This window comes from Oryzias melastigma, linkage group LG24 (assembly GCF_002922805.2).
Source record: "Oryzias melastigma strain HK-1 linkage group LG24, ASM292280v2, whole genome shotgun sequence".
Classification (NCBI taxonomy): Eukaryota; Metazoa; Chordata; class Actinopteri; order Beloniformes; family Adrianichthyidae; genus Oryzias; species Oryzias melastigma.
In genome coordinates this window covers 19,799,323-19,822,263 of record NC_050535.1, presented here as the reverse complement: position 1 = coordinate 19,822,263, position 22,941 = coordinate 19,799,323, and the positions used below count along the sequence as shown (strand labels likewise).

Below are 22,941 nucleotides of genomic sequence, written 5' to 3'. Positions count from 1 at the left end.
GATCACAACCAAATCTGACGAGATCCTGCAGCAAAAATCAGTGTTTTGTGGAGATTTAGAAAAAAAAGAAATCCTCTAGACGGTGTTTTTGATGCAGGAATCACCTGGACAACATGAAACAGGAGAAACAAGGAAAGAAAATCAAAGGAACATTTTCAGTCTAATGATTCCAAAATAGATCATTATTGTTTTAATTACTGCAGAGATAAATAAAAGATGCGTCCTCCCCTCTGACTCCATGCTGCTGCTGAGGAGCCCTGTAGCTCCTCTTTGGCTGCAGAGGAGTCCTTGGAGGGGTTCCCCATTCACAAAGCCTGCCTTTCTGACAGTAGAGGAGGAGGAGGAGAGGAGGAGGAGGAGGAGGGAAGGAGGAGAGAGAAACACAGTAGAGGCTCCTCACTTGGCTGCATTCGCTTTACCGACACCGGAGAGGCGACCATGCTGTGGAAATTAGTGGAGAATGTCAAGTATGAAGATATTTACGAGGTAATCTGTCGGGTTTTAATTCGGGATTGGGATTAAATCCGAGGTTCTGGCTTGGATTTGGAGATTTTGTTGGGGGATTTTTAGGTTAGATGGTGAGGCTTTGAGGCCTGACGGAGGTTTTTGTGTTTTAAACTGTAAACTGTCTTTTATTTTAGGTGTAGATCCACTGGAATAAATGTCAAAACGGTTTAATCCGTTTACATCATTTGGGGACATTTCTGATTCGTATTTGTTGGGGTAAAACAGATTTGTGGAGATTGTATTTTATTTTAATCCTTTAATTGGCGCAAACGTGAGCGGATCAGTGAGAACTTCGTGGAAATGTTTCTGGCTTTCATCTCTGACGGAGCGTTTGCTGAACAGACGCCGCACTTTTCTCCCGCGTGCGCGAGGGACCCACGGGGGGCAGCGTGGGGCCTCCTGCGTGAACTTCAGACAAACCTTTCCCCAAAATAACTCGTTTCAGATGAAAACTTTGAATTTTGAAACAGTAGAAGGAGTAGAGGGTAGGTGGGAAGTTCACCTTTACGCATTTGTGTCTCCAAACTTGTGCGTAAATTGGTCCCCTTGTGGGTTTATAATAAAAAAAGCGCTCTTGTGCGTCAGATTCGGGGTTTTGCGGGTCCAGACGTCACTCCCGCAAAGCCTTCACGCTCCGTGTGTTGCCAGTCCCCTGCCCGCGCGGCGCGCATTAATATTCCTGTAAGTCTCAGTCATGAATAACAATTACAGCGGGGTGTAGAGGCGGGAGCTGAGCGCGCGCAGTCAGAGCGGCGCGCAGGCATGCCTGCAGACACACTCAGGCTGCGCTGACCTGGAATCACTTGCCCGCCGCTGCAGAGGTTTGTCCAGATGTTGGTGCACTCCTACTCCGCCGCGGTGAGTGTGGATGCGGGGCTGCTCCGCGCAAAGGCGCACGCGCGGATGAAGTGGGGTAAACTTTGTGGGTTTTAACGTGTGAAATGTGCTTCTGCTTTAAGGACCGACACGATGGGGTCTCGAGCCACAGCTCGCGCCTGTCCCAGCTGGGCTCGGTGGCGCACGGGGGGCCCTACTCCAGCGCGCCGCCGCTGTCCCACGCGCCCTCCTCGGACTTCCAGCCGCCGTACTTCCCCCCTCCGTATCAGCCGCTCGCGCACTACCAGAGCCAGGACCCGTATTCCCACGTGAGCGACCCCTACTCCCTGAACTCGCTGCACCAAAGCCAGCAGGGCGCGTGGGGCGCGCGCCAACGCCAGGATGCCTCCGGGGAGCGCATGGACGGCTCGTCGCTGCTGGCGCAGCCGCGGGCCTCGCTGCCGCAGCTGTCCGGCCTGGACCCGCGGCGGGACTACGGCGTGCGGCGGCCCGACGTGCTGCTGCACTCCACCCATCCGGGGCTCGAATCCGGGATGGGGGACGGGCTGCTGCACGGGCTGCACGGCATGGACGACGTGCAGGTGATTCAAGCTTTTCAAAATAATTTCATTTTTGTTCATCATTTTGTTTAGATTTAACAAAATAAAAGTCTTAATTTACGATTTTACTCAAAATAAATTAAAGTTTTTCCAAATCCATTCATTTTCAATTATTTTATTTTGAAGTGAGGCGTAAAAAATCCACTTCTTTGGTCTGAAATCCTCCAGCAGGAGCTGCAGCTCAGCTGTGCAGGATTTCATTTCCCTCTCCTCTCCCCTCAGGGCGCGACTATCATGATTTGTTTGTCATTTAACCCCGCAATAGATTTTCATTTCTGCCCTTCTGTGCGCGTGTCATGAATTTATTAACCCCATATAAATTTGTTTTCGTGGCTCTTTCCCTTTCCTTTTCTCTTTATCTCACAAATGATGGCATTACAGAGAAAGACGGAGATAAACGAGGCTCGGGACTGCGGAGAGAAAATCATCCTTTTCTTTTCGTTATTTAAAAAATATTCTTCAAATGTATTTAAATTAGTATAATTTTAAATTGCAAACTTGGGTTGAATTCTGATTTATTATTATTATTATTATTATTTTTTTTTAAATAATCCTAAATTTGTGATTTTTTTGAGAGGATCCTGTTTGGTTGCGCATCAGTGATTTTCTCCTTTTTGTTACCTCACTGTGTATACCTGATGTCTCAAATATGCGACAAAACATATTGGCTTTAAAATTACCTAAATGGAGCATTTACTTAAAAGTAAAAAATATATAAGTCCGTTTCTTTCAGCTGGGAATAAATTTAGGCGTTTTGGCTGCAGTGAAAGTGGAGATAACCGACGTGATTGTTAGGGATATTTGTTTAAATAAAGTTTTTTTTATTTAAATGTAATATTTTGTATATGTTTTAGTGACTGTGACTTGTTTCCCCGTGTAGGCCATGGACGAGAGCAACGGAACCAACATCCTGGATCAGTCAGTAATTAAGAAAGGTACGCGCATGCGCACACCCATTTGAACTCAGATATATTTACAATTAAATGATGACATCACCTGATTGGAATTTCTTTTTTCTATGTATGTGAGGATGGAGGGAGGAGGGAGGGGGTAGTCTCTGTTGGACTGTTTGACTGACTGGGCGCGTGGCGCTCGCGCGCTGATTGAGTGACTGCGCTCCCCGCGGGGCCCTTAAGCCGCTGATGTAATAAATGGCCCTTCTCGTTTGGAGCTAATCTGCTGTATTATCCCCCGTGGAGCCATCACACATTCACACACACACACACACTAACAGCAAACATGGCACGCGGGCGCCTCATCACCCCCCTCCCGCTCTTCTTTCAGTCCCCATGCCCCCCAAGAACGTGGGCTCCCTGATGCTGGGGAAGGACGGCCTGATCGGCGGAGTGAGCGTCAACATCAACGAGGTGTTCTGTTCGGTCCCGGGCCGCCTGTCGCTGCTCAGCTCCACCTCCAAGTACAAGGTGACCGTGGGGGAGGTGCAGAGGAGGCTGTCCCCGCCCGAGTGCCTCAACGCCTCCTTGTTGGGGGGCGTCCTGAGGAGGTGAGGAGGGCAGACTTTAAACCTCAGAACTTTTTGTTTCCTAAAAGTTTTGGACCCTTTTTAACCCCCCTCCCTCCCTCCCCGCAGAGCCAAGTCGAAAAACGGCGGGAAATGTTTGCGGGAGAAGCTGGAGAAGATCGGCCTGAATTTACCCGCAGGGAGGCGCAAAGCTGCCAACGTCACGCTCCTCACCTCTCTGGTAGAAGGTGAGCCGCGCGTCGGCGCCCTGGCCTCCTCGTGACACACGCGCAGAAACGCATAAGCCTGTTTCTTTTCTGCGTCCAGGTGAGGCGGTCCACCTGGCCCGGGACTTCGGCTACATCTGCGAGACGGAGTTTCCCACCAAAGCCGTGAGCGAGTACCTGAACCGGCAGCACGCGGACCCCAGCGAGCTGCACACGCGGAAGAACATGCTGCTGGCCACCAAGTGAGTTCCGCTCCATTCCCGTGCGTCAAGACGCACGAAACAACCGCACGTTTACGCGCTAGATTTACACCGAGTCAAATAAAAACAAAATAAAACTCACATTTATGGCTTCTTTCTTTAAAAAAATGCAAACAAATAAAATAAATAAATAAATGGGTTTGTAGCATTGGTTCCATTACATTTGGTTATTTATGCTTAGATTGTTTTAACAAAACTGGGAAAAATGATGGTAAAAGGTTTAACCCTTTAATTGCCCAATAAAGACGAAAAAAACAACAAAAAATGTATTTTTTTCTCCTGCTTATTGCTTTAGTACGGAGCCCCTAATAGGACATAAATGGTGAAAAAAATGTAAATAAAAAAAAAGATTTTTTTTAATTAAAAATATTTCTGGGCTACGTAAACAAGTTCTGGCAACTAAGAGAAACTTTTTTTTCTAAAAAATAAAGTACAAAAATTCTGGTTCGTAACTGATGCGCACCAGATACTAACTGTTGCACACGAGTTACTATCTGGTGCGCAGTGGTTACTTTACAGAATATTTTTTTCTTTTACTATTTTAATTTTTACCAAAAAATTGTACTGGTTAGTAACTGGTGCAGACCACATGGTAACTGCTTTGTTTTTTGTTTTTTGTAAAAATTTAGTAAGAAAAAATGTTCTAGTTACTAATTGATGTACACCAGTTAGTATCTGGTGCGCACCCGTTCCTAACCAGAATTCTTTATATATATATATATATATATATATATATATATATTTCAATTTTTGGAAAAAAAAATACTTCAATTTTTTTATGTCCCTTCAGGGGCTTTGGGGAGTAGTACACTCAATCAATATTTTGAAAAACATGTTTTCTAAATGTTTCCCACCATTTGGTTGAGCGGGCAGTTAAAGGGTTAATCTGCTTATCTCAATACATCATCTTATTGCATTTAGTTAAAAAAAATTCTGTATTTTACACCAAAGTTGTTATGTTTATATTCAATAGTAAAAGTAGAATAAAGATGAAGGAACACCAAAGTCACAATGATAAAAAAGACATTATTGCATTTTTAGTTCAAGTAAATCTGCTGCAGATGGAGGATCTTATCAAACACAAGATGCATTTTATTTTGAAAGGAACTTATATGAGCTGCTTACAAAAGTAAAATAAGATAATTTAATAACAATTGTAGAGATTATTTTAAAGCTATATTTTATAAATGAATGGCTTAATGGGCACAAAAAAAGAAATAAAGTGTATTTTTCTAACTTTGAGGCAGCTCTCATTGAATTTTAGTCTAAACTGGATCCTATGGATCTTCTAACATTAAAGGTTGAAGACTCTTGACCTGGATGAATGAGAACTTCACAATCATTACATAATGTTTTACTTGAAACATGAAAAAATTCCCTAAAACTCATAGAAAAAAACAGCAGTCAAGGTGTAAATAACAACAAAAGACCTAATTAGTTTGTGATCATATCACCTGAGCTGACTCTCAGCTGTGGGAAATGTTTTATGAAACACACAAATGACACATAATTGTATTTAAAAGTGGAAGAATAATAGATCTGTTTGTGTAATTAATGACCGAGTCCATTTGTTGTGCTGTTCCGAATGCAAAAGCTGTAAATCACCTAACAAAGACCCCTCCAGGACGCTTGTATTTTTAGCTTGCATAAACCATCTGCCCCTGTGTGAGTGTGTGAGTGTGTGTGTGTTGTTGGACGCACAAACCTGTTCCAATAGTTTGTGCAGCCTGTTAGAAATTCATTATTTAGCAGTGGAGTGTTTCAACTCGTCAGAAAACAACAGCGAGAGCCTTGAGTGTAGCTCCGGGTGCTGGAGGCTTCTCCTCCCTGCCCCCCCTCCACCACCCTAACCCCAGCTGGGCTCGGCCTGCACATCCTGTCACTCATTTGCAGGAGCTCTGCCCTTAGGCCGCTTTCAGGGAGTGTGTGAGAGTCTGTTAGAGGGGGAACGAGGTCTCCTGAATATAAAATGTTGGCCTGAAAGCAGATGATGATTTGGTGAAGTGTAACGAGCAGACAGAGGGTGGTGGTGGTGGGGATGGGGGGGGCTCTTTTACCACCAAACTCCGAGAGAAAACACAGAGATGTTCCTGATTTGAGCTACTCTCTCAGTAACGAGGCCTCCGAGTCCAGCCTCCTCTCCGCCGCATTAATTATTTTGTCCATTCTTCACACACAATCTGTGGGAATCATCTTTGTAGTTTTGCTGCTCAGCCCCGGAGCCTCCTAAAATTATTTTTTTAAATAATTCCCCATGATAATTTGATCATATTAATCTTTATTTAATTAGAGGAAACACTGGAGATACCCCCCTCCCTTTTTAATGAAAGACTTGAGCAGATTGAAGCAACAAAACCTGCGAAGATATTGACAAAAGCAAAACAAGGCAACTAAAATATACATTTTTAATTATTAATATATAAAAATCCATCTCATAGGTTTAAAATACACACTTTAAAATTTAAACGAATAAAATAAACTTGCAAAATATGCAAAACAAATAAGGAATCTTTAAAAATGTACAGTAAACACCTAAACGCTCTGATAAAATCGAGTTATAGAAATGTTTATGTATTTATTCTTGTCAAAATATTAGTTTTAATTATTTGGATTTATTTTGTAATTTTTTAACAGTGACTAGAATTTATTAAATGCTATTAAACAGTTAAAACACTATAAAATTTTTTTTTTTTGTGAAAATCAACCAGGTCTATTGTTTTAATTGAGCCATGCTCAATTTAAAAATATACATAAAAATCAATATGTGTAAAATTACTGGACAAATTGCAAAAAAAGGAAAAATAAAAGCTATTTTTGTTTGAAATGAAAATGATTAAAATATATAAAAAACAAATGATTTAGCATGAATAAGTCTTTAAATAAGTGTGTGTGTTTTGTCCTTTATTTATTCATTTTACGATCTATGCTTGAAAAACAAAAAACTAATCAATCAATATTTATTGTTAGTAATTTATATAACATGTGTAATTTTAGACATTTTAAAAGAAAATATGTATTTTTCTAATGTTTTTAAAGGGAAAATATCAACATATATAACTAAAAACAACGCTGACATAGCAAAATAAATGAAAACACATTAAAAAATCTAGTAACATTTATTCTAAGTATAACCATATATGTTTACCTTTAGTAAGTCAAAAGTTTTTTATAATAATGAAAGAACATATGAGCTTTAAAGATTGGAGATGGAGCTCTTTATGTTTAGATTCATTTACATATATTAAAATCTACATACATAAATTGTAATAAAAGTTTTACAACCTTCAGTCTAACTTGAAGTGAAAATGTGTTAAATATAAAATGTGTTAAAATTTAATTTACAATTTTATTTTAGAAAAATAATTATTTGTAGATGAGATTCAAACGGAATCCTTTAGAACACACTGATTATTCAGCAAATCTGCCCTCAAATCTGGTAATTTCGTTGAGTCGGGTGGGATTTATGAGCAAAAACAATCTTTTCTTTCTTGTGTTGTTTAATGGAAAGGCAGCCAGTGTGCAACATGTAACCGAGCAGTGTTCTAAAATCAAAGAGCAGCTCACAGATCTCGTGGTGAGCGTGGACATGCTTCCTGTTCTGGAGGAACAGCGGGCAGGCGGCGCCGCTTTATCCTTCAGGAGCTGCAAGAGTTTCATCAGGCGGAGCCGGAGAACAGCTCTGAGCTTCACACCTATAGGCAGCCAAACTCCTAATATCACACCTCCATTTATGTATAAGACTTCTTTAGCAATTTGACTCAAACACAACTTTTATGTTGTTAAAAGAACAACTTCCTGTAAAAAAAGCAAATAAATTCACACCGTAAAACCTAAAACTAGTTCACAACACACGATTAAATCCAAGACTTACACCTTGAAGGGACGAATAAAGTCAGTTATAAATCTAAATTTGTTTTTTTATTGTTTTTATTTGCATAATTTCTCGTTTAATGCTTTACTGCTCACTGTAAAGTTTACAAGACATGCTGTCATATTTCCCACACTGCACTGCAGTTCAAGTAACACAGATATTCCTTGTCGTAAACTGGACTGTATCTCTGTTTAAGCAAAATCAAAATAATCTTCATTAACACTTTTCACAAAGTTTTGTAGGCACAAAATGAATCAATTCATGGGGAAAAAATCTTCAGAAACTCTATGCTGCAATTGTCAGATGTTGTTGGGCAGAACTGCCTCTATATCTGTTCAATTTAATTTATTTAGCCCCAAAAATGTTGAACTGACCAAAAGGTGAATTTGCTGTTCCTGTTTGGTCTACACAATCCCTATCCTGAACATTAGGTAACAGTGGAAAGAAAAGACTCCCCGAAAACCAATATGTTGAAGGTGGAATCTGCTGAAATCACAGTTAGAATTACCAAAAGTTCAGTTGTACTCTCTAAATAGGAAGTGAAAGATCCAACGATGGTGTAATTTTTGTACTTTTGGACATGATAAGTATGTGAAAGGATTTACATTTTCAGTCCTTAAGTCATTTTCTAACCTTCCATTGTATCCCACATTTTTGGTTGCCACATTCACACTGTTAATGCATTCACTGACTCCTTTTGCTTCATTTGGATCAAGCTTCCGTCAAATATGTGTTGGTCGTACAAAGGTTGTGAGAATTCAAAAGGTTTCTTTGCTGACTTCCACTTTAGAGGGCGCCACTTAAAAACTGTTTCAGTCATAGTTAAGACTTTAGTTAGAAAGTCTACAGATTATCTGTCCTGACAGGCGAGTCTGTCGGAGAAACCTCTGCAAAAGTTTACAGCTAAATCCTTCTTTGGTCTGATGTAAACATTTGACCCTAAGTGGCGCTCTTGATGAAGGTCAGAGGCATTGACTGGATATGAGAACTGGACTGAGTGAGTTTGACATCAACCAAAATGGTGAATTTCTGGCTCCAACCAAATGAAGTCACTCCTGTCTTTTCCCCTCCCTTTCTTGGGCGGGAATCGCTTTTTCACGACGCCATATTGGAACCAGAAATGGTCAGTAAGCAGTGATTGGTCCAAGTTGGTCTGAGTCATTGTATTGGAACCACTCTCGCCAATCAAGAGCGAGCTTGTTGGAAGGCCACACCCCTACCACTTGGAGGCGGGCAACAAGAAATCTGTCAATCAAAGTTTTTTGAACACTCAACGTGAAACCATGTACTTTTATTAGGGGATCTGATTGGTCAGGTTATAACCTAAAGTACGGAAAAAATGATTATGTATATAGTATATATCAGAGTGATGTTTATTTCTCTAAGATCGGAGCGTGAGATTGACAGGCGGATTGGAGCTGCGTCCGCTATTATGCGGTCGCTGTACCGGTCCGTTGTGGTGAAAAGAGAGCTGAGCCAGAAAGCAAAGCTCTCGATTTACCGGTCGATCTTCGTTCCAGTACTCACCTATGGTCATGAGCTTTGGGTCGTGACCGAAAGAACGAGATCCCGACTACAAGCGGCTGAAATGAGTTTTCTCCGTAGGGTGGCTGGACGCTCCCTTAGAGATAGGGTGAGAAGCTCGGTCACCCGGAGAGAGCTCGGAGTAGAGCCGCTTCTCCTCCGCATCGAGAGAAGCCAGTTGAGGTGGTTCGGGCATCTGGTCCGGATGCCTCCTGGACGCCTCCCTGGTGAGGTGTTCCGGGCATGTCCCACAGGGCGGAGGCCCCGGGGAAGACCCAGGACACGCTGGAGAGACTATGTTTCTCGGCTTGCCTGGGAACGCCTCGGAGTCCCCCCAGAGGAGCTGGAGGAAGTGGCCGGGGAGAGGGAAGTCTGGGCATCTTTGCTTAGACTGCTGCCCCCGCGACCCGGTCCCGGATGAAGCGGAGGAAGATGGATGGATGGATGGATGGGTTTATTTCTCTCAATAAGTCTGAAGTCTGATCATGGTTTCTTGGGATAACAGTGTACTTCCTGTTTGGGATGCCATGGGGAGGGGACACTCAGTCCAGTTCTCATATACAGTCAATGGTCAGAGTTCATGGAGTGTCAAATTAGAATTGTTTTTTTTGGCTGTATTACAAAAAAGTGTAATAATTTATTTTCTGGGCATGACTTTACTTTCTCCAAGGACTATGGTCATAATATTAAAATTTGATGATGCTCTTGATCTCATTCTATGGGGTTTGGGCCATGATAATATTAATATCACAGGTAATTTGGCATCCAATGACTGTGAGCCAGCAGCTGAGGCTGAGTTCCCTCCTGACTTTGTATTTTCGCCCACAGACAGCTGTGTAAGGAGTTCACAGACCTGCTGGCCCAGGACAGGACTCCTCTGGGCAACTCAAGACCCACCCCTATCTTGGAGCCTGGCATCCAGAGCTGCCTCTCCCACTTCTCCTTCATCACACACGGCTTCGGCTCTCCAGCCATCTGCGCAGCGCTCACCGCCCTCCAGAACTACCTCACCGAGGCTCTCAAAGGACTCGACAAGATGTTTCTGAACAACCCACCCAACAATCGGCACGGGGATGCTGGCAAAGCAGCCGGCGACAAAGAGGAGAAACAGCGGAAATGAAGCAGGCCCAGGAGGGGAGCGACGACGATGAAGAGCAGAGAGGGACAGCGGCGTCACACCGTTTCTTCTAGCTTTGCACCACTGCGGCTGCCCTGCCACGAACACAGAGGTCGAATAGGAGGATCTGGTGGAGAGAAAGCAGCAGAGAGGAGACACCCGTGGGCCAGTGTCAGAGAGCACAGAGGGATTTTTCATCTGTGTTACATTCTTCTCATTCCCCCGAGGACATACCGTGCTACATCCATTTCGCTCCCCCCGCCTGCATCCTGTGAGACTGAGATGCTGCGAGCAGCAAGCAAACAACATTGTGTCTGAGTGAGTGTGTGCCTGTGTTTGTCTTCACTGAAAACGCATCGCGAGTTTGGAGTTGGTGATATCTGTTAAACAGGTTTGTCCGGTTATTTAACGCAAACGGAAGCAAGGTGGTAATATGTGTAAATATTTATTTATATTAATTTATATGGATGGTCGTGTAAATAGGCGCCCCAGCTTTCTTGGAGTAGACCTATTTATCTGTGACCTTTGTGACCTTTGTGAGTCAGTGTTGGGGGGAAACCGGCCTTGTCCAGTGTGGGTTTTTTTATGTTCTCATAGAGCTGTTGTCATGGTGCTGATGATGGGTAGACATGCTTTAACTGTCCAGTGATTTCATTTCTATCATATTGATAATAAACCATTTGTTTTATTACGCTAGGTGTGCAGCCGTCGCCTTTTCTCCACCAAAGTCTGATCACACGTTGGGTCGACTCTTTGAGATCCCTCCATTCAAAAAAATTAGGGTGACTTTAAAGAAAATTCTGAATGAAATTGTTTAAGGGTGGAACTTGAAATTGAAATGAAAAAAATTTTTGGAAGTTTTAATAAAGTTTTTGATGGAAAAAAAAGATGTAGAAAACTACATCGCTTTAACAGGTAAACTGTCAGATGGAGCACACTATATAGATAAAGGTTTAAAAAAAATACTGGGTAAATGATAAATAAGATATGACATTTAGAATATTACTGTATAAAAATAAACCAAAAGTGGTATATAATATATATATATTGGCAAGGTCCAGGGTACAGCGTGAGCGAATAGACACTCAACTCCACGTGAAAGATTATTTTTATATAATTTCATGTACACACATATATATAATTTTACCTTTATTTACATATAAATTAAAATTAGTTCATATTAAATATTTGTGTTTATTTACACAATAATGTACAAAAATAACCCCTTCCATCTGTTTTTATTTTTGGTCATTTCTTTCTTTATTTAATTATAGCCCCCCGGTGTTCCCATAATTATCAAAAATCCTATTTTGATGTCGAGTCCTAGAAATGTTTCTTTGGGGATTCAAGTGTTCTTGTTGGCAAAGTCCAGGTTCCCGCGTGAGCGCGCGGACGCTCACGTCCACGTGACGGATAATTCCCGAAAGATAATTGGCTGCATTTTCCAGAAGCTTCGGCCCTCTTTCATGCGCGCGGGGGGGGGCGGGAGGATCAGAATCGTGCCTCGCGGGCCCCACTTCCTCCTTGTTGGGGATTCACTGCTGGTAAGCTAATGATGAACAGAGAGACGAAAACTAATGAGAAAGAGAGAAAGAAAGAAGAAAAACGGGGGGCTGGACTCACGGAGAGAGGATCGGCGTCAGGAAAAAAAAAAAAAGACAGTCCCGCGGGCGGTGCGTGACCCGTGAAGCGGAACGCCGCGTGACGCAGGTGCAGAGTTCAACACCCGCGTGTCCTCGAGCGATTCCCGCCCAAGAAAGGGAGGGGAAAAGACAGGTAGGCAGAAAAATGAACATAAAATTCAAAACAACCAGTGCAGCTTTTGAACAATTCCAGCAATGACAGGGAATTTAAAGTAAAAAATGTGTTAATTAAATAAAAAAAATCTAACCTAAAATGACAAACCATATTTAGGTTTAGGTTTTATTACTGGAAAAAGGGGACACATTTCTGAATGTATTTTACACATTGTCTTCGATGAATTGAAAAAGGAGGCAATCTGTCTGATTTTCCACACTTGACAACACTTCTGCTTGTAGTTTTGAACTGTACAAACACTGTCTCTGAACCAGCTGACAAAAAATAGAACTGCCTAATTTTTAAAATGTTTTAATGCTCCATTTCTTCCTCTGTTCCTTCTGCAGCTTTTACACAAAATATGTTTTAAATCATTTAAAAAATTACTATCCTAAGTATTAAAATTAAATAATCACAACACGAAAATTACATTTTTATTTACTAAATCAAGTCTGGCTGGATATGAGGAGGTTGAGGGGCTAGAGTGACTGAGAGTTTGAGCTGCTGCCTCAAATAGCTGATGAATTTAAAACAAAAACGACAGGATAGAACAAACGGAATTTAAAATAAAAATATAATCTGTTATCTGCTGACTATGTAACATTGTCTTAGAAAGAGTTAAGACTTAGCAAGTTCAAGCTGTAATTATGTCTTTATTTTCATAAACAAATAGTGTTTTAGCTTTTTATATTACCCCACAGACCAAACTTTTTCCGCAAACTTTGCTGACTTATAATTATGTCCAACACTTATTTTACCATTTTATTTATTATTAGTTAATCAAAAGTAATTATTCAGACCATTTAATGCATTGTATTAAAGTTGCAGTTTTATGAAATCTGGAGATTTTCCTTTTTTAAAATTGACATTTTTTTATACTGACAATATACTCTTTTAAAGTTAATACCAAGATAAATAATTTTAGATTCTTAACCCTTATGCTATCTTATAGGGTCCAGATGACCCATTGATGTGTTATCCATCCCATGATAAATATGGATGAAGGTGGACAGGGTTTGTCTTCCACGGACAGCGGTAAAAAACAAAAATCATTGATTAAAAAAAAGTTCAACGCCCTGTCTTGTGGGGTCCAGATGACCCGACTCCTTATGTCAACATACCTAGGATAGCCCGAGGGTTAAGATGACACTATATTTTGTGTAAATGATTAAAATCATATGAAATTTGTATTTATAATGTGTCACAAGAAAAGTTTGGATTAAAACATTTAAAAAAAAAAGAAATGAGGCATAACTTTCTTTAATGACAATTAAATATTTTCCAATTTAGACTATATTTTTTTTAACTTAACCTTTACTTAACCAGGGGAAGCCCATTGAGATCAACATCTCTTATTCAAGGGTGACCTGGCTAAGATGTCAGCAGCATACGTCTCATAGATAAAGTTATAGTATAAAGCAAATGTAAAACAAAACTACGACTTTTAAAATTTAAAGTTTAGATGCAACAAAGTGACCTAGTGGTTTTTAAGGCAATGACATTGACAAGGAACAGTACATAGAAGGTGCATTAGTTATTAGTGTAAATTGCAAAGATGGACAATGATGTGTTGAATTGTTTTCTTTGCTAGAAAGAAAGGAATGGAATACTCTAAATTAAGCAAACTCGGACCAATTCAGCTGTCTGAAATCTGACTGAATCCCAATTATCCAAGTAGGGGAGCCAAATTAAAGCATAAAGAATAGATGACTACTTTTTTTTTTTTCTTAAAGTTCTCATCATTTAACACTCATACTGATTAAAAAAAAAAAAAAGCAACTTTTAAAATACACTCAGACTCTGCTCACAAATAATCCTTTGGAAATATTTTAAAGTTTTTCAACTTTGCTCTATCTATCTATCTTTAGTTAAAAAACCCCAAAATTCACTAATATTATAGACTTCAAACTGTAAATGTTGTTGTAAAACACGTGACAAAGTCAAGGCCCGGATTCGGCACACTGGGTAATTAAAGATGATTTTATATTTTGGTTGATAACGGCCCGATGTGATCTTGCGACATATTCTCATTCCCAAGTCGTCACTTATTGACGTACGGTGAAGGACCCCTCTGCGGCAAAAAGTGACGTTTTGAGAGTCCTCAACTCGTCATTTTTTGAGGTCCCCCAACCACTGGAACGCAAACCGGTACCATTCCGGTACTAGAACGTGGACCACACTGGTATCCTAACCCTAACCAAATCTTTACCCGGTACCGGACAGTCGGTAGCAGACGTGGATCAGTAATGGTTCCAGACGCAGTACTAGACACGGACCATGCTAGGGTACCGGTACTAGCTGCGTTATGAGGTTCAGTCCACGTTAAAAAGTTACCTTTTTAAAGTTTTAAAAATTTCATTTTCGTGTGTTCAATAAATGTATTCTGTTCAGCCAGCGACCTATGGTGTGTTTTGGATTTTGGCCCCCTGTGCGGTTGAGTTTGACACTCCTGTAGTAAAAGGTAAAATTAGAAAAGTTTTATTTGAGTGTAAACTGTTCAATTTACTCTCATCTCAACCAGAAACCACTTCCTGTCCACCAGCGAAGAATCTCACGGTCCACAGATTGTTTGCATGTTTGATGACTCAGATGATAAAAAGCTAAATTTATTTTCATGAAGACGTTACGGGTCGTTACTTTAATGAGAGGACCAAGGGAAGATAATTCTGTCCTGAAAACAGTCTGAGTTCATGATGGAGAACATTTCAAACATGTAAAGGATAATGGCAGCTCTCTGTGCAATATGTCTTTCTTTCCATCTGTTTTTTGCTAGGAAGTGAGGCAATGGTCTGCCATCAGCAAAGCCTCTTGGCGTTTTGTCACGCAATGGTCTGTAAAAATGCTTATCCAACACACACACACACACTGAGGCAGGCGAGCGCTGGTTGGGAGTAATTTCTGCTCCAGGCGCTGAGCTCCAGGCAAGGCAGGCGCGTGCTGGATATTTCATTATTCATTAATTTACTGTTTAACAAATCCTGTCATTACTGAGTCCAAGCTGAGTTCACAAATGCGCACGCACACACAGCTGCAGCAGCAGGGGTGTCAGGCATGGCAAATCTGCCCGTTTGATCCCGGACTTCTCAACAAACGGGGAGAGATCCATGAATAATAAGAAACGCAGAGCTTCGCCGGAACGAGGGAGCGTGACACCGTCTCACAAAAAAGCCCTCCAGCGTTGGGCGAAGCTCCACCGGGGGCCCCCTATCATCCTACGAGAAGACGAAAACAAACAGTCAGCACAGCCGTGATCAATACGAAAGGCAGAGCTCCCACACCGGCACCAAAGTGAATCAGTCACGTTACACAAAAGATTCTTCTGTCTTTGTGAGCGTTGATGCTGTGTGCCGGTTCACTAATAGGATCAGGATTAAAGCTCTAAACGTGTTTTTGGCTCCAGCAACTCAGTTTTTGGCTCAAATCCCAACAAAAACAAAGAAGGTATCTCCTTGAGTTTCCCTTTGGAACAAGTGAATATGTTCAGGATGAAAAACACCAGAATAATGACTTTTACTTGGCTTTTTCTCTATTAATTAATTATCAGAGGAAACCTCAGGGCTAGAAATATTCATTATTTCACAGTAAGAAAAAACAGGTATCATAAATGTTATAATGAAATATTTGTGTTGCACAAAGAAGTTTTAGGCTGAATCCCATTTAGAGTCTTGTTCTACCTCTTCACGGGGAGAAGTGAGAGTACATGTTTCCTTCAGAGGTAAAACCCTGTAACCTACATTCCACCTACAAGTAATAAAGAATCTTCGAAGCCTTTCTCCCAAAAGAGAAAGAATTTAAAAGTGGATACCGAGATGCTGTCATGACAAATAAAAAAAAAATGAATGGATAACAGCAAATTATCCAAAAGTAATCACGACTGAAGAAAATTGTCATTTATTATTTAAAAAAACAAATTAAGACAACCAAAGTAAAAATTGATTTAAAAAAGTTAGCAAAAAAAAAAAAAGATTTTTAAAGCTAACAACACAAAAAATAGGTTGACATCGATTTTTGTTTCACAGAAAAACTTTGAAGGTCTCATATTTTATTCTTACATTTCTCAGTCTATTTGTAAAAATGTTCTCAAACTGTTTCCTTTTAATGGTCTTACACTTCATTTCAAGTAACATTAGAAAGTATCACATTCATATGTATTTTAGATAGGAATTTGGCAACATTTGAGATGGTGAGAGCTGACAATTGCGGTAAAAAGAGCCTTTTAAAACCCAGTGGGTAATACCTTATTCACAGCTGCCCTCGAGGGTAGATGTTGGCTGTCTGCAGTAGGGGTGTGCCAAAATGACAATATTGCGATATATCGCGATATTTAGCCCTGCGATTGACTCTCGGCGGGTTCTCACCAAGTATTGATCTTTAATTTTTGTTTGAAGAGGCTGTAAAACGTTATATTTGTCATTCTTTGGTGAGATGTTCCTTTGGAGGTAGATAGGGGGCGCACGTTTCAAGACTGGCTGTCGTGGGCACCAATGTGCCTGGCAGCTACTTGAATTATTCAACTTTTGTTCTGTTGTTTAAAACAATTTTGACTAAGTAATGGCACTGCTGTTCATGTTTACTATTGTTAACTCTGAATTTTACAGATAATTCCAATTCATTTGGTGTCAATGCTTGTCAAAGACATGGTATTACTGATTTCAGCAATGTTGCGCAAAAGTGTCTATTTGTTGCAAAAAATAAGACACAAGTTGTTTGTTATGATTGTGTTCAAGCTAAAAAATAAATGGCGATAAATTTTCCTTAAAAAAATGTGTTCTTATATATATTGTGAGTTATTAGAGACAATTTTTCCAATTATCGCAGTATCGCAATTTTATCAGTATTGTGAGATGTGTATTGCATTGTATCGTTAGGTACCCAGTGATTCCCAGCCCTAGTCTGCAGGCAAAGAAATGGGCAAACCTGTACGGAGAATTCGGTGTCTCGCACAAAATTGTGTAACACGAAATCGGTAAGCCCATAGAGCCAAAATTTTTTTAAGGGGGATGCTTAGCCCAAAAGGTTGCAGTGATACAACATGCATGGGCAAAGTAAGAGTTCAACCCCCCAAAAAACCTGTGGAGTCCATAAGGAGTCCATAATTGCTGGTCTTGTAATAAATATGTGTTTCTTGTGTGTACCGTACAGATTTTCCCATTCTTTGCCCATTTATAGCCTTAAGGCCAGTTGTGACAAATACTTTAGCAACAACTACAACATGGTGCTAGGGCACAGGACAACATCATTACCTATTACCTCATAAGAGTGTTAGCCTTAAAAATACTTCACAGTACACTTACTAAATTGTAAGTTCCATTTTCAAGAGAACTGAAAGACACACCCGTGCTCCCGTTAAGGTGCACCTTGAACCGGCTGCTCTCTTTGACTGTCTCCCAATACTTTCAGGAAACTATACCTCATCTTTTCTTTCTCCTTTCTATTAAACCTTGCCCACTTCCTCCTCTTCCTCTCAAGAAACTATGAACTTTTAAGAAAGTTTTTTTTTTTGTAATACATACAAACATTAATTAATCTTTTTACTAGAGCTGTCAGGTGATTAAAATTTTTATCGCGATTAATCATATTTTGTCCAGAGTTAACTCGCGATTAATCGCAAATTTACATGTGGCCTTTTTTTAAGGAAAAAAATGTGTGGTTCGTGGAATTTAGTAGTTCTACATTAATTATGAAAACAAGAATGACAAAATTAATAGTTTTCATCAGAAATACTTTATTTTGTAACATTGTATTGAGATAAACTTTCTTAACAATAAAAGGCTGTAACATAAAATGCCTAACAAAAGCCCAAGTGCAAGTGAAGGGCATTTTAAATTCAAAACTTCAATCAACGTTCAGTAAAATAAAATAAAAAACATCAAAAATAACATTTCCATAACACTTTCATGTTCATTTTTTGTCAGGACCAAATCTTTTCCTCCTCTGCTGAACTACAGTAATAAATGAAATAGAGATTTATCATTTCCAATGAACTTTTGTTTTTTAAAACCTTAAAGACTGAGAAAAGCATTTCCAATGAACTTTTGTTTTTTTAAACATTAAAGACTGAGAAAAGCAGGATACTCTGTGGATAGTTTGACAGTCTGTTACTGCCGCCGCGTTCTCTGGCTGCAGCTCGATGCTAGACGTGTCCAGCGGAGCCCATGAATATGCCGGCAGACAGACCGCTATGCTGGGGCTGGATCACGCTTAAACCTCCAGAACATTTAAAAGGTCCCCCGGTGCGCTTGCTGTTCGGAACGTCGGGGGTCCGCAGCTCTCGGGACGCGGCGCCGGACGCGAGCCGGTACCACCAGATGTGGTACTGGACGCGAACCGGAGCCGGGTTAGGGTGCAGGAGCTCTCCAGGTCCTAGCGCCGGGCCGGTTTTAGCTCGCAGCTCGGTGGTTGGAGTCCCGCCTGTGATCTAGTGAGAGCAGCCGGTGAGTTAAAGGGCGGGATGCCCGCGCGGTGTGGAAAGGCACGTATGAGAAAGTCCGCGATTAATGCGTCAAAAAAATTGTCGGCATCAAGCACATGTCGGATTAATGCGTTTTAACGCGACAAATCTGACAGCCCTACTTTTTACTAATTGTATCATTTTCAAATATTCCCATTGGCAAATTTTTTTCTTAGAATCTGCACTACATTAAGCAATAACTTGAAGCTATTAACCCTTGTGCTATCCCAGGTATGTTGATGTTGGGAGTGGGGTAATCTGGACCCCACACGACAGTGCCCTCTCTTACCTAAAAATGTCTCTTTCCCCATACTTAAATTAACTTAAGCTTCAAAAGGAGAATTGGGACACTTTCTTTCTACTTCATGATCACATGGTTCCGGTCAGGGGAAAGGGTGGAAATAAATTCTCCCTGCAAAGCAGTTTAAACTCAGCATGTGACAGTGAATACTGTTGCTTCAGAAGGAGGGGTAAGGTAAGCGCAGACCTGCCCCCAGACAGTCAAGTGAAGGTTAAAGCCTTGAAGTTGTGTCACCACGGCAGGAGAGAGGACTTCATTTCTCAGTGTGCTGCCCTGAAGAACGCCGCAGTCTGTGGGTGGCCACACACTTGATGTCATTAACATGTGACATATGTAGAGCTGACTGGGAGTGGCTGGAGGCCAGCGTTTGTCTGCAGCACTCCTCTAATGTCTGCGGGGCTGAGCGGGCACAGTCTGGGCTTTGTCAGCACTGTCTGCTGCTGTTGATAGCCGGTGTGTTTATCAGCGTGCATGAAGGCGTGTTGGGGGGTGGCTTGTGGAGGGGGTGTGGCCTGGTTGAATGGCTGGGCAGGGACACGGGCAGTCCAGGTCCCTTAAGGATGAACCAAAGACGCTGAGTTAAAGTGACACTGTTGCTGCAGAGGCAACACTGCTTTTCCAGACGGGTCAAGGTTGCGCAGAGGAGAATACACTCATGCCACGATGCTGCTTACACTCCTCACATCCTCTTATCTAAAACACGTCAATTGACAGCAGTGTTTACTTTAGCAAAATACAATTTGGGTCCAATGTTTTTCAAAGAGTATTGATAGCCATTTTCTCTCATTAATTGCCAGAATTATAATCTAAAAATAGCCAGCACTAGGCAAATCTGTGTTTTTTTATTTTTTTTATTGTTTTTTTTCATACAAGATTTCTAATTTTTTAAGGCAGTGAAACTCATAACTACAGACTTTTTTTTTTTTTTTTACAATTTTCTCAGACTCGCATGAACATTTTCACACTTTTTTATCTTAAACACCCAAAGTTCAAACTTTTGTGAAAAAAAGTATAATAGAATGAAAACAAGGATCTGCTAGCGAGCAAAGATTTATGAAAATTTGTCAACCTGATCAAATTCTTTACTGTATAGAGAAACAGCACAGATGAGGTTGATACTTCTCTACAGCCAATCAGTGGGCAGAACAAAATGTGCTGCAAAAAAAAAAAAAGAACATCCAAAATTCATTCATTTTCCTGACCGCTTCGTCCCTTTTGGGGTCGTGGGGGTGCCGGAGCCTAACCCGGCTGCTGACGGGCGGAGGCGGGGTACACCCTGGACAGGTCTCTGCACATGTAAAGAATTTACAATGCCAGGAGGAAAGATTTTTGAGATGTAAACTATCACATTTCAAGCATTGCAACATTTGAGCTTCTGAATAAGTTTAGGGTTGTTATGAAACCAATCATGGAAATTATAGCTGACATTAATTATGTTTTTATTGTCCACCTTCTGCCATTAAGACATTTTTACCATGGATGTTTCTTGCACAGTCCGACACTCTCTTCCATCTCTCCTGCACTTTCCTTCCTCTCCAGCCCCTGCCTGCTGCGCTCTGGGCAAGCTGACATGGAGAACCTCCGGATTCACTTCTGGGAAGGCTGTCCACAAGGTTGAGGAGTGTTTCTTGTAATTTCGGACCCTTCTTCCAAAAGCGCATTGATCAGGTCTCACACTGATGTTGGTGGAGAAGGTCTGGCTCTCAGTCTCCCCTCTAATCCATCCCAAAGGTGTCCCATGGGGTTCAGGTCAGGATTTGTGCAGGACAGTCAAGTTCATCCACACCAGACTCTGTTCTCCATGTCTTTATGGACCTTGCTTTATGCACTGGTGTACAGTCATGTTGGAAGAGACAGGAGTTCGCTCAAAACTGTTCCCATGAGGTTTGGAGCATGGAATTGTCCAAAATGTTTTGGTATCCTGAATCATTCAGAATTCATTTTTGCTGAACTAAGGGACCAAGCCAAACTCCTGAAAAACAAGCCCACACCATCATTCCTCCTCCACCAATGCAGTCTAAAGTGTATCGTTCTCCCAGCAACGTCCAAACTTAGACTGGTCCACCAGATTCCCAGATGGAAAAGCGTGATTCATCACTCCAGAGAAGGCGTCTCCACTGGTCTAGAGTCCACACTTTGATCATCTTTTCTACAACCACTTGAAGCACACGATAACACAAAGAGCGACTATTCCAATCAGTCCAGTCAGAGAAAGATAAACTTATCATTTACTTGGCAAATGATCACTTTTGGTTTACTCACATAATGGTAGATACTCAATTGAAATTATTCTATTTCTTCCCTAGTTCAACTAAGATTGATGCACAAGAAGTCAAGAAAGAACTGTAGTCTTTTTTGGTTTGAGGAATCAGATACAGTTCAGGCAGATAGTTGGCTTGAGGGAAACCGAGCTCTCTGCCCAGTGTCTGAACAAAATGCCTTTTCTCATTGAGTGAGCAAGGACATGAGCTAACCAGTAACCTCTGCAGCATCCTGTGCAAACTTTGGAACATGTGGGGAAAGATTGTGTGGACTGCAGATGCACAGCTGTATGGTGAAGATATATTGCTGTCATGTTGTCCATTTTCACAACTTGTTGCAAAGTGTTGAGTATATATTTCGATAAGAAAAAAAACTAAGTATAGTTATAATTTTAGCTATTGAGTCGATTATCAAAAAAATCGAGAATTTCCCTTAGAGACATTTTTTGAAAAACTGCTTTTTTATTGAACATATTATCAACAGGCTGATGGGAGCGGCTTCCTCCGTTTTGCGGTCGCTGCACTGGTCCATTGTGGTGAAAAGAGAACTGAGCCACAAAGCAAAGCTTTCAACATACCAGTCGATCTTTGTTCTAATACTCACCTATGGCCATGAGCTTTGGGTCATGACTGAAAGAACGACATCCCGACTACAAGCGGCTGAAATGAGTTTTCTCTGGAGGGTGGCTGTGAGCTTCCTAAGAGATATGATTAGAAGCTCGTTCACCAGGAGAGAGCTCGGAGTAGAGCTGCTTCACCTCCACATTGAGAGGAGCCAGTTGAGGAGGATCTGGCATCTGGTCTGGATACCTCTTGGACGCCTCCCTGGAGAGGTGTTCTGGACATGTCCCACTGGGCGGAGGCCCCGGAGAACACCAGGACACGCTGGAGAGACTAGAGGTCCCTCTAGAGTAGCTGGAGGAAGTGGCCGGAGAGAGGGAAGTCTGGGCATCTTAGACTGCTGCCCCCACAACCCGGTCCAGGATGAGCAGAAGGAGATGGATGGATGGATGGATGGAAGTACAATGAATACAAAAGTATAAATAGTCTCAGAGCTAACTTCACCATCAATACATGATTTTTTTTTTTCAATCTGTTATTCCCTGTGCCAGATCATTGAAAGAGTCTTGTATGAGCTGCTACTGAGATCACTGACCAAGGCGATCTGGCGTGCGTCTGTGGAATCCAGCAATCCACACAACACAAGCAGGCAGACAATCAATCACAATCAATCAACAAACTCACAGCTATCGACAATAAATGCACATTCACAACCCCAACACCCAGTTCTGGAAACTACAAAAATGTTGGGAAGAATTCCCTCAGGAAGTTTTGAGCTTGTAAAATAAATCCCCCATGTTTAAAGAGGTGAACTATTGAATTACTTTTTGACAACCGGCTTAAACATTCAAGGTAATGGATTTCTGTTTTATATTAAATTTCTCTACGATTGTTCGGAGTCCAAATGGTTGACTATAGTATGTAACCACAGTTTGGGAGGGAGATGTTTTCCAAAACAAGATCTGGCAGCTTTTCACGCTTTTTTAAGAGAAAAAGAGATTTTGAGGTCCAATGTGATATAAAAATAAATTAAAAACGAGAGATTTCAAAGGGAAATTACATCTTAACTTTAGATGGAATCTGTTTTCTTTCCAGTGTCCAGCAAGGATTATCTGCAGATTTCTAACGGTCTGAGTAGCGACGTTAGTTTTGCTTTTTGTGTCAAG

The 22,941-nt window shown here is 41.1% G+C and overlaps 1 protein-coding gene and 1 long non-coding RNA gene across 3 annotated transcripts in view; both read left to right on the top strand.

Moving 5' to 3' along the window:
- Positions 1–344: 344 nt before the first annotated feature.
- Positions 345–11,100, top strand: tfap2b (transcription factor AP-2 beta). Of its 2 annotated transcripts, none has more exons than XM_024291895.2 (7): positions 345–486; positions 1,467–1,925; positions 2,824–2,878; positions 3,228–3,447; positions 3,535–3,653; positions 3,733–3,874; positions 10,116–11,100. In XM_024291895.2, exons 1-7 carry the CDS (start codon positions 439–441, stop codon positions 10,405–10,407), a joined length of 1,335 nt encoding a protein of 444 aa, XP_024147663.1. In that variant the 5' UTR covers positions 345–438; the 3' UTR covers positions 10,408–11,100. The 2 variants fall into 2 exon arrangements, with proteins under 2 accessions (XP_024147663.1, XP_024147664.1); XM_024291896.2 differs by lacking the exon at positions 345–486 and adding an exon at positions 1,211–1,365.
- A 391-nt stretch (positions 11,101–11,491) lies between these two features.
- LOC112158216 overlaps positions 11,492–22,941 on the top strand; it is a 42,481-nt gene continuing 31,031 nt past the window's right edge. Inside the window, exon 1 of the long non-coding RNA XR_004947251.1 lies at positions 11,492–12,180. This is a non-coding gene — a long non-coding RNA (uncharacterized LOC112158216). The remainder of the gene's footprint in view (positions 12,181–22,941) is intronic.